Source organism: Leopardus geoffroyi, chromosome D4, assembly GCF_018350155.1.
Source record: "Leopardus geoffroyi isolate Oge1 chromosome D4, O.geoffroyi_Oge1_pat1.0, whole genome shotgun sequence".
Taxonomy (NCBI): domain Eukaryota; kingdom Metazoa; phylum Chordata; class Mammalia; order Carnivora; family Felidae; genus Leopardus; species Leopardus geoffroyi.
This window is the reverse complement of record NC_059342.1, coordinates 826,513-838,688: the sequence shown is the minus strand read 5'-3', so window position 1 is coordinate 838,688 and position 12,176 is coordinate 826,513. Positions and strand designations below refer to the sequence as shown.

Here is a 12,176-nt window from a genome sequence, read left to right as displayed (position 1 = left end):
CATAGCTGAATTGCTTTATAGCAGTGCATGGAATAGGTGCGCCAGTGTATCTGCTCCGTTGATGGACATTTGGCTCGTTCTCTGTTTTTGGCTATTGCGAATAAAGCCACTGTAAACGTCCTCATTCAGATCCCTCAGGGTACATGTCACACATTTCCTTGGAGTGGAATTTCTGGGCCAGAGAGATGAGCGTATCAGCTGGAGGGGATTGTGCAAAACAGGTGCTTCATTTGCAGTCTCTACAACTGGCCAGAGTAGTTCCCGTTGCACCTTATCCTCTCTACCACTTGGCTGTGTGTCTTTCTAACATTAGCCATTCTGGTGACTGTAGTGGTGGCTTGTTGTGGTAATGAGATTAGGCACTTTGTAATATGTTTATTGGCCATCTGTGGGGTTTTCTTTTTGTGAAGCCTCTTGCCCAGTTTTTGTAACATTGTCCGTCTTTTTCTTACTGACTTGAGGAGTCCTTTGTGTATTATGGATAGAAGCCCTTGTGAGATAAATGTGCTACTGATACCTTCTTTCATTCCATATCTTGCTACTTTACTCCCTTAATGGAGGACTTTTAAGAAAAGAAGTTCATAATTTTAAGGTAGTTTAATTTTTGTCTTTTTCCTTTTTTTTTTTTTTTTTATTTAAAAAAATTTTTCTTTTTCAACGTTTATTTATTTTTGGGACAGAGAGAGACAGAGCATGAACGGGGGACGGGCAGAGAGAGAGGGAGACACAGAATCGGAAACAGGCTCCAGGCTCTGAGCCATCAGCCCAGAGCCTGACGCGGGGCTCGAACTCCCGGACCGCGAGATCGTGACCTGGCTGAAGTCGGACGCTTAACCGACTGCGCCACCCAGGCGCCCCTGTCTTTTTCCTTTTTAAGAAGTCTTTATCTTTCTTCTACTTTAGGGCCCTACCGGTATTTTAAAAACTGTATTGTTTTGCCTATCACATTTGGTGGGTATGGCATGAGGTAGGATTTGATTTTATTTTCACATGGAAGGGTCCCAGAACCACAGGGATTATCCTGATCACTAGAGAGTCAGAACCAGCCCTCAAGAATGTCTTTTCCTTCAATAAATGCCTGGCTCTTCTCGACCTCTGCTTGTGTACATGAATCTTAGAATCCACTCGTTCAGTTCTACAAGGAAAAGCAACAACAAAAATGTTGGGATTTTGATTGGTTTGGCATTAAAATGATAATTGACATCTGTATAAAACAGTCTTCCAACATTGGCATGTTCTGTTTTTTTTTAGGTGTTACTTAAAATCGAATAAAAACATTTTAGGATTTTTTTTTAGAGAGGTCTTATATTTTATTAGATTTATTCCCAGATATTTGATGGTTTTACTATTTATTTATTAAAAAATTTTTAAATGTTTGTTTATTGTTGAGAGAAACAGAGCATGAGTGGGGGAGGGGCAGAGAGTGAGGGAGTCACAGAGTGTGAAGCAGGCTCCAGGCTCCAAGCTGTCAGAGCCCGATGTGGGGCTCAAACTCATGGACTGCAAGATGACGACCTGAGCCAAAGTCGGACGCTTAACCGACTGAGCCACCCAGGTGCCTCAATTCCCAGTTATTTGATGGTTTTAGATATAAATGGTATCTTATAAGATATTTCGTTTTAAGTTGTTTATTGTGGATAGATAGGAATGCAGTTGGTTTTTGTATTTGACCTCTCATCTGTTAACCTTGCTAAAGTCACTGATTCTGTTTATTTACAGCTTTTGGATTTTCGTTTATTATGTAATCATATTGTCTATGAATTTGATTTTTTTTTGCTTCCCAATCCTTATACCTTTTACTTATTTTGTTTTGCTTAATTGAATATAGTTAATTTGTGACCGTGGGAATTCTAGTCTAAAGAGAAACCATTTTACCACTAAGTAAGTTGTTTGTTGTAGGTTGTTGGGGGGCTTTGTTTTATTTATTTTTTAAATAAAATAACTTAGCAAATTAAGGAAGTTCCATTTTATTCCTAATTTGTTTTTATTATCAGGAGGGGCACCTGGGTGTCTCAGTCAGTTAAGTGTCTGACTTGAGTTCAGGTCATGATCTCACGGTTGGTGGCTTCAAGCCCTGCAGTGGGCTCTGTGCTGTCCGCACAGAGCCTGCTTTGGATTCTGTCTCCCTCCCTCTCTGCCCCTCTACCACTCAGGCTCTTTCACTCTCTCTCAAAAATAATAAGCATTAAAAAAGAAAAAAGTTTTTAATCAGGAGTGGATGTTGACTTTATCATTGTTTTTTCTGTTTCTATTGAGATGATCATAGGACTTTTCTATTGTCTGTTAATGTGGTTAATGGTATAATTTATGGTGATTTATTATTTTTATATGATATTTGGTTTGCCAGTATTTTATTTAGGGTTTTTTAGTGAATTTTGCAATGTCTTTGTTAAGCCTTGGTATCAAGGGTATGCCTGCTTCGAAAAACATTTGAAGACTGCTCATTTTCTGGTTCTCTGGAAGAGGTGAACTAAGACTTGCATTATTTTTTCCTTAAATATTTTGTAGAACCACAGATGAAACCATCTGGGCCCACAATTATCTTTGCAGACAAACTTTAAATTCTGATCTTGATTTCATATTCTTGTTTGGTCAGGTTTGGTAACTTGTATTTTTCTAGAAATTTGTTTCATCTAAAATTTTCAAATTTTGGGGCACCTGGGTGGCTCAATCGCTTAAGCATCTGACTCTTGGTTTTGGCTCAGGTCATGATCTGACGGTTTGTGAGTCTGGGCCCTGCCTGCATCCAGCTTCACGTTGACAGTGTAGAGTCTGCTTGGGATTCTCTCTCTCCCTCTCTCTGTCCCTCCTGTGCTTGTGTGCACATACACTCTCTCTCTCAAAGAAGCTTTTTAAAAAAATTTTTTTAATTTCAGGTTTTTAAAATAATATTCTTTTATCTTTTAAAGAATGCTCTTTTATTCCTGATGTGTGGTGTCTGTTTTCTATCTCAGCCCATCCCATGAAGAGTGTCATTTTTGTTTTATACAAATTAACTTATCCGTTAGTGTCCTGTAGGATTGTTTCTTATTTCAATAATTTCTGCTTTAACTTCCTTTCTTCTTTCTTTGGATAATTTGTTCTTTTTATAACTTCTGACATGAATGCTTACCTAATTAAGTTTTAGATTTTTTTTCTAAAATATGTATTCAACACTGTATATTTTCTTGTAAACGTGGCTTTAGCTACATTCCACAAGCTGTATTTTCAATACCATTCAACTAAAATATATGCTTATTACTATTAAGATTTCTCCTTTCACCCATGGAAGTATTTAGAAGGGAATTAATTACCAAACACACAGATTCTCATTATCTTTTTTGTATTGATTACTAGCAACATTGCATTATGGTCAGAGAACATAGTCTATATGGTCCTTTGAAACTTGTTGAGATTGGCTTTCGATCCTTTTCAGTGTATTGTGATTTGCTTTACAGACCAATTTATTTGAAAAATGGTTCTGTGCATATGTGAAAAAAGTGTCTTTTCAAATTGCCGGGTTCAGTGTTTTATATCTTCCTATTAGGTCAGATTTATTGCGTCGTTCAGATCTTTCATAACCTTACTTTACTATCTGCTTCTTCCATAAGAAGGATGTTTTGAAATTTTACATAATAACTATGGATTTTTCTGTTATTTATGTCTTTGTATTTAACGTGTGGTCTGGTTTTTTATCCTTACGTTTTGTGGACTTACACTTGGATTTAAAACTGTTAATTTTTACCACCTGTCTTAGGTTTCTTTTTCTTTCCTCTCTTACAATCTTTTGGGTTGTATATTTTTTTGTCATTCCATTTCCTCACTCTGTTAAAAGTTACAGAGTCTTTTGCTTTTGTCTTGTGGCTATCTTAACCTTTGCAGCAAGCAATTGACTTAGGAAAGACTAGCGTCTGGTACCTTCAACTCTCTTTCTGGACAGCACAAAGTTCTTAGAGTACATTTTCCTCTCTTCCTGACTTACATCTTACTGCTATGTATTCTGCTGTTTTAAACTCCAGGAGACATTATTACCGTTTTATACAGTCGGCGTCCTTTTACCCACAGGTGTCTCTCTTATTCTCCATTCTGCCCTGCATCCCGGAGCTTGTGTTGGGGGTGATTTTGTTGTTGTCTGAAGAACACCATGTAACGTTTCCTTTACATTGGTCTGCTGGTGATTCATTCTGAGTGTTTGTTTGGTGATGTGTGTATCTGATTTTGTTCTTTTGGGAGTCATTCTTGAGTCTGTGGCTTGATGTCTTTCCCCAGTTTTGGAAAATATTTGGCCTCAATGTCTACAAATTTGATTTGTACCCATTTCTTTGTTATTTTCCAGTTGTTCCACTTTTTCCATGCTTCATTCTGGATATTTTTGGGGACATCTTCTAGTTTAGCAAGTCTCTGGAGTTTTTTCTCATCTGTTAAAATTATTTGTTGAACTTTTATTTTTTTTTATTTTATTTTTAAAATTTTTTTTTTTTTCAACGTTTATTTATTTTTGGGACAGAGAGAGAGACAGAGCATGAACGGGGGAGGGGCAGAGAGAGAGGGAGACACAGAATCGGAAACAGGCTCCAGGCCCTGAGCCATCAGCCCAGAGCCTGACGCGGGGCTCGAACTCACGGACCGCGAGATCGTGACCTGGCTGAAGTCGGACGCTTAACCGACTGCACCACCCAGGCGCCCCTTGTTGAACTTTTAATATTGATTTTTGTATTTTTTCAGTTCTAGAATTTACATATGGTTTACTTTTGTAGTCTCCAGCTCTCAAATTCTTGATTTTGTCTTTTATTTTATTAAAAAAAAAAAAAATTTTTTTTTAACGTTTATTTATTTTTGAGACAGACAGAGACGGAGCATGAACGGGGGAGGGGCAGAGAGAGAGAGGGAGACACAGAATCGGAAACAGGCCCCAGGCTCTGAGCCATCAGCCCAGAGCCCGACGCGGGGCTCGAACTCACGGACCGTGAGATCGTGACCTGAGCTGAAGTCGGAGGCTTAACCGACTGAGCCACCCAGGCGCCCCTTGTCTTTTATTTTTTGAGCAGAGTAGCACGTCTATCTGATTCCTGCAGTAGCCGGGAGTTCGTGTGCATCTCTGCTGGCCTGGGGTTTTTTGCAGGTTTTCACTCACGTTATCCTGAGTTGTGCCTAGATATTTTAACTTGTGTGTCGGTAACTGTATTTGACAATCATTTAGAAATAACGCAAGGCCTAAGATGGTGTTTTCTTCCAGGAAGGATCTTGGGTTTGCTTCTGCTGGGAGCCAGGGAAGCCCTAGCAAGTTGGGGTCGCCTGGCCCTAGTTGTGGTGACAGAGGTCTTTGAAGCAGGGCTGCAGGTCCCGGAGGGCTGCCAACCCGTGGCTTCCTTGGCCTGAAGGTGTGGCATTGGGTGCTAACAGAAGACGGGGTTTGTCATGGTCCCTGTCCTCAGAGCCCTGCGGGTTGATGAAAGTACCTCTTGGCCGACCCTCCGGAACTGTCAACCCTGTGTCAGGGCGAAAAGGACCCAGATGTCTATCTTGGGCTGGTGCGGCTACTCTCCCTGATTCCATTCACGCTGCCTTTCAGCAGATGCTTTCAGTGTTTTTTCCAGCTTCCTCTGGCTGACCTCAGTGGTCGGGCTGGCCCTGTATTCCACAGTCTGGCGTTGTTCGAAGTGAGAGTCTGGCCCTTCCATTTTGTGTCTGATTATATGTGTTTTGTGCATCTGATGTATCAAGAACGTTTACTATAATTTGCATTTCCTTGATTAGTAGTGAGGTTGGGCATCTTTTCATGTATTTATTGACTATTTTCTTTCTTTTCTCTGTTTATTGGATCCACATCTTTGGGAAGTTTCCTTTTCTATATGAATCTAGCACTTTGTACTTTGGTGTTGATCATCCGTGACCATGGCCGGTCTCTTTCACATTGGTGTTAGGACGGTGTCCTATGGACACCTTTCATCTTTGGGTATTCAAATCTACCAATCTTTTGTGGCTTGTCTTATGATGAGGACACAGATATTTTATACATTTAAAAAAATGTTTATCCCTTTAATTCTTTTGCATTGAATCTTTTGTGTATTTTGTGAGATGCCTGATTTCTTAGCCAAATGAGCTGACTGTAGAAGAGGTTTTGCAAGCCCAGAAGGAGCTGCCAGCAGGCCTGAGGTGCGCCGCTCGGCCGCGCACAGGGGAGGTGGGAACCCGATGTTTTCCGGGGCGGTCCTCCTAGCGTGGGATGCAGAGGGAAGGGCTACAGGGGAGGCGAGCCTGTCCTCTGTCAGCGCGTGATGTTGAGGCCTGGGACAACCTGGAAGGACCACGTCCTTTTTTGTAACTAGTTTACTTTTGTAAAAGTGAGAGAAATTCACAGGGTAACATGAAACTTCAAAGAAAGTGGGAAAACGCCCAGAGTCTACACGGGCCCAGTTCAGAGCCTCCCGGTGTGTCTGACATGCACTTGGGCTGGCACAGGGGCTCACGCGTCAGGTGCCGCACGGCACGCCGTGTGGACGGGATTGCGGGCTGCTGGGGGCACGTGTTCAAGCCTGATGCGTAGAGCCACGATGCCATCGTGGGGGGAGTTGCCTCGTCCGCAGGCTGGGACAGTGGCATGCCTGCTGTGGGTCACTCGCAGCCCAGCAGCCCTCCATCCCCTGCGTCATTCGCGGGGGACGTCTCCTCAGCGTCGTCAGTGTGGTCCACGCTTGTGCTTCCGTGGCGGGTCCACGTGCCACCTGCAGAGCGGTGCCGGCGGGCAGGGCTGGCCGAGGATCCTCCCGGGCCTGGAGCTCACCTCTCCGTCCCCACAGGTGCAGCAGTACCGGGTGGCCATGACCGCAAAGGACTGCTCCGTCATGATCGCGCTGTCCCCCTGTCTGCAGGATGCCAGGTGAGCCGCCTGCTGTGCGTCCTGTGTGCGCGGGGTCCTGGCAGGGCCACGTTGGCTGACACACTCCTGTCCCCTAGTTGACACCTTGGTGACTCACCACGGCTTGCTGGCTCCCGCCTGTGCTCTAAGAGCTTGGGGCACAGCTGGAAAGACACTTAGAAAAGCTTAAGAAGACGGTCTTATTAAAGATTATCATGAGTTTCTAAGGACACACTCCAAGGATTTAGAAGCAGCTTGGACCATGGTACACATTCCTTTCTCTCAAAGCCCCAAGTGCCCACTGAGGTCCCCCTACGTCTCGTTCCTCGCCCTGACCAGCTCTTGATGTGCTGGCCTTCACGGCCCTTCCCGAGCCTGTAAGAACAGTGCGTCCCTGGACATTACTGTCCAGCACCCTCCCTTGCCTTTTTTTTTTTTTTCCTTTTTTTTTTTTTTTGAATTCAGGATGAACCTGATAATCTTCTCTTGCTAATTAGATGGCATCTTCAGCATTGATCCTCCGATGCCAAACCCCACGTGGACACGGCGTTTGTGGAATGGCCCCACATCCTTCTGACACGTGTTCCTGGGTCAAGATGACCTTATCGTTGGCCGCCAGCCACTCATTTTTCTGGCGCTGTTGAACTAAACATTCCCAGGGCTGCTGCTCCCTGGCAGGCCCAGAACTGATAGGAGACACCGAGGGATGTCTGTAAGGCATAACTGAAAAACAACAAGGCTGTTCTGTTTAGTCGAGCACCCCTGTGACCCCTGGAGGAACTGCAGTGCCCATTCACTGGATGGAGCTGGTGGTGGTAGAGGACAGAACCTCGTGGATGTCAGCCACTGCCCTTCCTGACCGGGCAGGAGTGTGCAGGGTGGGCTGGCTTGCCTGGGCCCTGGCGCACTTCACCAGCTGCCTGACGGACACAGGTGGGACACGGTGCACGTCCCGGGAGCCCTGTGGCGCAGCACAGAAGCATTTCGGCTTTGGGGCTGTGCCCGGTGCTCCTGGGAGTGTGCGGTGGGCACACAGTCAGACTTTGTGCAGGAGCTGCCTCTGGCTGTGCGCCCACCAGCCCGTGCACGGAGCGTTGCCCGTCTTCACGTGCATCACCTCGTCTGTCGGGTGCCGTGAGTGACCTGCTGGGGGCTGGAGACGTGCTGTCCCAGCCCTGCTGCCTAGAACTCAGGCCTCAGAAGCAAGACCTTGACTGCCCTTCGGGAGGGGGTAGCTGAGACCCCGGCAGCTGAGCCAGGGGGTCGATTTCCCTGGAAGAGTGTTTTGGTACAGGAGTTAAGTGGGAGTCTTGCCTTGATGAGTTTCATCCGATCGGGAGTGCGTCCATCGGTCTTCCCCTCTTGGGCAGGACCTTCTGAAATTTGTGTTATGTTTGGGATGATTTCAAATCTAGAAGAGTAGTTAAGTATCAGAGAAACTAGGACTCCTGAGTAGTTTTATTGGGCTAAGCTGAGCTCATAGAATACATTTAACCAGTCATTTGGAGGCAAGACAATACCAGGCACTCAGAGCTAAGTGGGATGGGCACGCAGCAGTCTTAGTACAGAGTTCAGAATTAGCCTCAAAGTGTTTTGTTTTGTTTTTTTAAGTTTATTTTGAGACAAAGTGTGTGCGAGCAGGGCAGGGGCAGAGAGAGAGGGAGACAGAATCTGAAGCAGGGTCCACGCTGTTAGCGCAGAGCGTGACATGGGGCTCTAACCCATGGACCGCGAGTTCATGACCGGAGACGAGTGAAGGGAAGTGTGCTGTCGGCGTCTTCTCTGTCTGGTTGAGGACAGGTCAGGTCTCCTTTCCGCTTTCCTTCAGGTTGGGAACACGTGGCTCCTTGTTAACTTCCCTTCCCAGCATTCGGCTCCACCACCAGGGTTTGGGAAGCAACACCCGTCCGCGGGCATACACGGAGTGCGTGGGGACGCCCGGAGCTGGGTGCGCGCTGTGAACAGCGTGAGGGTTTGGGGTTCGTGGGTCCTAAAGCTGCTCGTTCACTTGCAGCTCTGAGCAGAGGCCTGTCGTCACTTCATCGAGATCCAGGCTTGCCTTCTCTGTGTCTGTGCTGGACCTCGACCTCAAGCCCTATGAGAGCATTCCACACCAGTATAAACTGGACGGGAAGATCGTCAACTACTACTCAAAGACTGTACATGCCAAAGACGCGGCCGTGATGTCAGCCAGGTTCAAGGAAAGTGAGGACTGCACGTTAGTTCTGCACAAGGTCTAACCGCCTCCTGTGGTGTCCCTGAAACTTGAACACAGAATGTGAAGGTCAAATGGTAGAGCTACTTTTTGTTGTGTCGGGTGACTTTTGGCTGTGAATGTTTTCGCTTTTTAACCCCTGTTCAGGTGGGGACTGCGTCTGGGTGACCCGGAATGCACGATCACCACCCACGCCGTCCAGGACGAGACGTGCCGGACGTGTGCCCCATCGCGTGCTGTGGCCCCACACCTTCCACCCGGGGTTCGCGTCTAACCTCTGGCATGAGAGCCTCCAGACCCTACCACCAGACTCTAACGTAGAAAACTTGAATTGTTGCGTGCGTCTTACAGTTTGGACTTGAAAGAAAACATGGGTACTACTGGAACTTTCCCAGCTGAGTCACGTGGTCCCTCCTTCGGTGCGAGCCACCAGGTAGCGCAGGCTTAGCGGGCTCCCTGCTGCAGAGTGGGGGTGGCTGGCATGGATGTGGGTCCTGGGCTGTGTGGACTCGGGGTCTCCGTGGAGGGGCCGCACACACTGCTCTGCACAGGGTCAGCGGGGAGCGCAGGACTCAGGTCGGGGGGTGGATACCACTCAAACGAGCGCTGGCCATTTTTAGCTAAACGATCTGATCTTAACCGTAGGGGACACCAGGCATTCCTTCCCGCGGGCAGGTGCTGCTGCGGTGCTGGGAGCAGAGCTGCTGCCCGGGGCGGGTGTCCAGGCGGCCATGCGCCGCGCATGCTGGGTGTTCGGGGCCCTTGCTCCCGTGAGACGAGCCCCTCCTGGCTGGCACCAAGAGGTTCTCATCAGGGTCGCCCCCTGCAGGTGTGCCCGGCTGCTATGAAAACTGTCAGGAATCTTGGCTTCAGTTTTTTATTCTCTGGTAGGTTGTACAGATTATTTATATCACTGTTTTGAGGGACTAATGAAGGCTTATTGTAACATAAGATTATAATAGCGAAACCATGGAATTGTATGAAAATGCTACGTGGAAAATAAGAATATTTTGCTGATTGTAAACTTTCGTGGGGAATTTTGTGATAACTTGAGAATTACAGTTGTTTGAATCAAGCAAGCTCTTCTAGAATTTACTCAGCTTTGTCCTAACACTGACTTCCTCCACCCTCGGAGGTTGAAAAAGATACTCAAGGAACATGTGTCTCACCCTCGTGAGCATGTTGGGGGGCGAGGGTTGCGTGGAGGGAAGCGTCCGTGGTGGTGGTCTGGCCCGAGGTCTCCTCACGGTGTGCAGAGGACCCTGGCTCTGCGAGGAGTGGGCCGGGCAGCCTCTGGGGCCAGTCCTGGCCAAGAGGGCCGGCATCCGCCAAGGGAAAGACACCGATGAGGCCCTGCCAGGCGGTGTCCACCTCCCCGTCCAGTGCGGCCCCTCCCCTGACTTGGCTTCAAGCAGGGTCTCCACCGATTGGAACGTCGTCAACGGCCCTCGAGGCCAGTGCCACCCTGAGGCGACAGGGGTGGGGGTCCTGTGTGGAGCCTCGTGTGAAAACACAGGATGAGATGAAAAGACATTTTGGAGGCTGACCACTTTGTACGTGTGAGCGCTGCTCTCCAGGCGGGAAGGCAAGGAGGGCGGTGCGTCACCCTGGGTGTCAGGTGGGGCCCTCGGGACGGCAGGGGTTGGGCTGACCTCCAGGATGCCTCCACCCTCAGCCTTGGTGAGAGCAGGACCAGATGCTCTCTGAATCCGAAGAGGGACACTCACTCCTGCACGGTCTCAAAGGTTAAGCTTATTTTTTCAAGTACACTGTACGTGCTGGATCTTGTATTCAAATAGCCGTGTTTATTTTTTCCCCGTCCCGACAGCGTGTTTATGATGGGCGTAACTGCACAGACCATGTGTCCTAAAGGCATGGCTTCTGTGTGGGAAACAGCAACTGTTTACGTTGAATAAAATCACACACCTGCGTGTTTGCCAGGAACTAGTGGTTTTCCCCCACGCAGAGCGACGTAATCAGGCTCTCTAGAGCGGCTTCAATGCCCAGCACGCCCAGCAGGGCCCGGAAGCCGAGGGGAGCAGTTTCCAGGACTCGGTTCTTGTCCAGCTCCAGGGCTGCGAAGAGAACAGGCTGGCTGAGCAGCTTCATCCAGACGCACCCGCCTTCCCGACCGGGGGCACTGAACGGGGCGATGATGGTCGTGACTGTGCACAAGGCACCGACCTGCGTGGCACAGGTGGGGACAGAACAGAGGGCCTTGGGGGAACAGTCCCCCCTCATGTGTGCCTTTCGAGTGATTACCGATGAAAACATTTTCTTAACTGATACAAAAAACTTTTGATTCTGGCCATGTAAAGCCAGAGGACGTAAGCAGGAGACTGTTGGGCACAGTGAGTCGCCAGAACACCACACGGGCCCTACCTTGCTGTGGCACTTTGGTGAGAAGATCCAGCTTCGGCAAAACCTTCCCTTCTTCATCTATTTGTATCCTCCAAACGATTACGAGCTCAAACCTGAAAGAGGTTAAGATCTGTCGCCAAGCGGTTCCCGAAACCTGGTGGGAAGCGTGAACGGCACGCGGCGCCTGCCACCCTCCCCGAGGATGTGACCCCGGACACGTCTGCCCGCGACACACATCAGGTCTGGCCGGGGAGACGTGTCCGACGTGCTCAGCGAAGAGGAACATGTACCCCAGACCCAGCAAGGTGCTGTTGTGTACCCACGACGTGCTGGTGGTGTGGCCACGTGAGGGACCCACAGGCATCCCACAGGAACTAAAAACCCACCTGTGCAGAACACAAACGGATAAAGTACTTTGAAACGTGTCAGCAGGGACGGAAAGCTGACTCTACCCTAAGACCCGGGCATTTCACTTCCAGGTACAGAAGCCTGTGTACTCGAGTGTCTGGGGACACGAAAGGAGCGGCAGACATAGTAGAAAAGGACGGGTCACCCAAATGCGCACAACCCAAAGAAGGCAGAGAGACAGCGTCCACCTAATGGAGCAGAACCACCGAAAAGGAATGAACTGCCTGCAGCTACCCGCATCACCAGGAGCCAATTTTGGAAAGGTCGAGGAGCCGCCAAGGCAAGTCTGAGAAACCTACGTAATTACATCATCTTAAGCTTGAAAACAAAACCCCTCGAGGTGCTCCTACACAG

At 48.0% G+C, this 12,176-nt stretch overlaps 2 protein-coding genes across 6 annotated transcripts in view; one reads left to right on the top strand and one right to left on the bottom strand.

The window, feature by feature from the left end:
- LOC123593244 (inositol-pentakisphosphate 2-kinase) overlaps positions 1–10,132 on the top strand; it is a 129,768-nt gene extending 119,636 nt beyond the window's left edge. For both annotated transcript variants that reach the window (XM_045468844.1, XM_045468848.1), the window contains 2 exons: positions 6,780–6,859; positions 8,853–10,132. In XM_045468844.1, coding sequence (XP_045324800.1) covers positions 6,780–6,859; positions 8,853–9,078 — 306 coding nt within the window. In that variant the 3' untranslated portion in view covers positions 9,079–10,132. The remainder of the gene's footprint in view (positions 1–6,779; positions 6,860–8,852) is intronic.
- LOC123593251 (centromere protein P) overlaps positions 8,279–12,176 on the bottom strand; it is a 237,672-nt gene continuing 233,774 nt past the window's right edge. For 2 of the 4 annotated variants that reach the window (XM_045468864.1, XM_045468867.1), the window contains exons 7-9: positions 11,436–11,527; positions 10,980–11,128; positions 9,917–10,378 (exon numbers count right to left, since the gene is read on the bottom strand). In XM_045468864.1, the coding sequence (XP_045324820.1) occupies positions 10,998–11,128; positions 11,436–11,527 (223 nt within the window). In that variant the 3' untranslated portion in view covers positions 9,917–10,378; positions 10,980–10,997. Of the gene's footprint in view, positions 9,103–9,916; positions 10,379–10,979; positions 11,129–11,435; positions 11,528–11,800; positions 11,920–12,010; positions 12,118–12,176 lie in introns of those variants that run through there. The other 2 variants (XM_045468863.1, XM_045468865.1) reach the window with 2 other exon arrangements.